We start from the raw sequence: 2,591 nt of genomic DNA on the forward strand, positions 1-2,591 counted from the left end.
CAGATGCCAAAAGCCCCCCAGGCTCCTTCCTGCAAAGGGCACGTGAAGGCAGCTGCCACTTATGGCCTCTGTGGGTTTTTGTGCTCTCCTGGCTGTGGGGTGGGGCCGGCTGGTGCCAGGGCTCATGGGCGGCAGCCGCCACAGCCCAGACTAATGAGCTAATGAGCAGTTTGGGTGTCTAATCCGGTCCCGTTACAGCCCTGCTCCTCCCCTGTGCTAGAGAACAGGTAGCTGTCTCCTGTGCTGGCAGGTGGAGCACAGGCCTTCTAGCTTCCGCTCTGCCTTTAACTTGCGATGTGCCCTTCGGCAGGCCACGGCACCCCTCAAAGCTACAGCTTCTTCCTCGGTAATGTACAAGGGTAAGAATTCATGGTCTCGCATGGTCTGAGGACCTGAATTTCAGGAGGGCACGAGCGAGGCAGAGGAAGGGAGACCATGTTCCCTCTGACCCGCTCTGTGGGGCATCCGGGCCAGAGTCAGGCATCTATCCCAGGAACCTAAAGGTGCCCGTGGCCTGAGGCATCTATTGCTCTAGAGTCAGGGAGCTGGAATGGCACCTCCAGCTGCCTGGCCCACCCACCTTGTTCCTGAGGTCCTCGATGGTCTTGAAGTAGGGGCTGTAGTCCTTGACTTCGCTGGGCCGCTGCCTCTGGTACCAGTCACGGATCTTGACCTCCAGGTCGGCGTTGGCCTCCTCTAGGGCGCGCACCTTGTCCAGGTAGGAGGCCAGGCGGTCGTTGAGGTTCTGCATGGTCACCTTCTCACTACCCACCAGGAGTCCATCCCCACTGCCAAGGCTACTACCAAAGCCAAGACCATAGGGACCATTAGGACCACTGAAGTAACCAGAGCCACCACTACCACCACCGAAGAGACCACCAAAGAAGCCAAGGCTACCATCCTGTCCTCCGAAGCCACAACCCTGGGCTCCACCATAGCTGCTGCTTCTGCTGAAGCCACCTCCCATCCCTCCCCCAATGGAGTAGCGGGAGGAGGACATGCCCCCGAAGGCATTGGAGGCCCGGCAGGACCCTCCGCCCAGGACGGAGGACATGCGGCTGGAGCCACCCCCAATGCCGCAGGAGCCCTTCATGGAGCTGGCGGAGTTGAACTGGCGGCTGCAGGTGGTCATGGTGCCGAGGAGGGAGGTGAGTGAGTGAGCGAGTGAGTCGGCAAAGAGAAGAGAGAGAGGTGCTCAGGTCCGTGGGAGAAGGAAGCAGGTGCTTTATAGTCCTGAGTAGGGGGCGGGCCTGGCATTTTCCATCCCCCTTGGCTTTCATCACCCACAGGCCAGGCAACTCCCAGCCAGCTCCCTCCTCTCCTCTGCCTTGTCATGTCTGTCATATTTTACTGGAATCTCATTGTTTGGGATGCTTTGGGTTTCTTGTCCCGCCAGGCATGATTCACACGAGAAGGTGTGGGCCTGCAGGCTACACTTTCCCATCGGGCCCTGGGAGCCAGGGCTCTCGGGAGCCCGCATGCTGGGCTCAGTCCGGTGGCGGGAGCAGGGCCTCTGCACCATAAACCTGGCGACCTGTTCGTTCCCCGCTAACTATGCGAGACTCAGACACTCCTCTTAGAGGAAGCCCACAACTCAAGGTGGCACCCGCCTCGTGGGACACCAGCACAGCAGGTCATATCAAACCCAGAGGCGCCCCTCAGCATTGCCATCTGTAGAAAGAGACGAGGAAGTCTGGGGCCCTCCCGGGTCTGACCTCAGGCCTGTGCCCAGGAGACTGTCACATCCCTGAACCATGCCCAACCCGTCAGGTGGTTCAGGCTTCCACCCTGACGCCCCTCTAAAGGAAAATCCAGGCAGCTCTCCCCGGCCCTGAGCATCCCCAGCCCTGAGCAAAGACCATGAGACCCGCCACAGGCCCGGGGGCGGGGTAAGGTGGGTAGCAGGGAGTCCAAGGTGCTAGCTGCTCAGTCTGGCCAAAGGCAGGGGCGTCACAGGCACAGCCAGACACATCAGGAAAGAGCATGCAGCCGATGAGTCCTGGTCCTGCCATTTGCTCCTGTGTGACCCAGGATCTGACACTTCTTTGGGCCTCAGTTTGCTCATCTGTAAAATGGAAGCAAACACCATCCACCCTGCCTACTGCGGGGTCAGCTCCCAGAATCCAACGCAGCAGTGCATGTGAAAGGGCACAAAACTGGTGAGCACTGCTGTAGCCCAGTCTGGGCTCCCGGGGTGGTGTTCTCAGGCCCCAGGGCAGCCCTGGTGGGAGGGGCTGGCTCAGGCCCTATTAAAACCCCTTGTGGAGCTGGCCCAAGGGTTTATTTTGTGGGGGAAGGAGGGAGGGAGTGCAGGTACCTGGGAGTGGACTCGAGGGTCCCTGGCTTCTGAGGCCCTGATGGTTAGGGGACATTTCGTTCTGCCCTAAGGGCTTGCACAAGGGGACCTCAGCTTTCCCACGTCTCCCAGACAACTCCAAAGGCACCCCGCAGGCTGCACCCCGCCTTCCCGCCAGCCCCTTAGCTCCACAGACCCCGGCAGGCATGTTGGGAGGAATGTGGTCGTGTCTGGGGCTGCCTGACACGTCCCATCTCCCCAGACAGGCCCCAACAGCCCCTGCTGGAGGCTCTGT

The 2,591-nt window shown here is 60.5% G+C and overlaps 1 protein-coding gene across 1 annotated transcript in view; it reads right to left on the reverse strand.

The window, feature by feature from the left end:
• The window catches only part of LOC102766019 (keratin, type I cytoskeletal 14-like), a 5,088-nt gene extending 3,862 nt beyond the window's left edge, over nucleotides 1-1,226 (reverse strand). Inside the window, 1 exon segment of the mRNA XM_015570921.1 lies at nucleotides 581-1,226. Coding sequence (XP_015426407.1) covers nucleotides 581-1,132 — 552 coding nt within the window. The 5' untranslated portion in view covers nucleotides 1,133-1,226.
• Nucleotides 1,227-2,591: the final 1,365 nt, after the last annotated feature.

This window comes from Myotis davidii, unplaced genomic scaffold, assembly GCF_000327345.1.
Source record: "Myotis davidii unplaced genomic scaffold, ASM32734v1 scaffold327, whole genome shotgun sequence".
Classification (NCBI taxonomy): Eukaryota; Metazoa; Chordata; class Mammalia; order Chiroptera; family Vespertilionidae; genus Myotis; species Myotis davidii.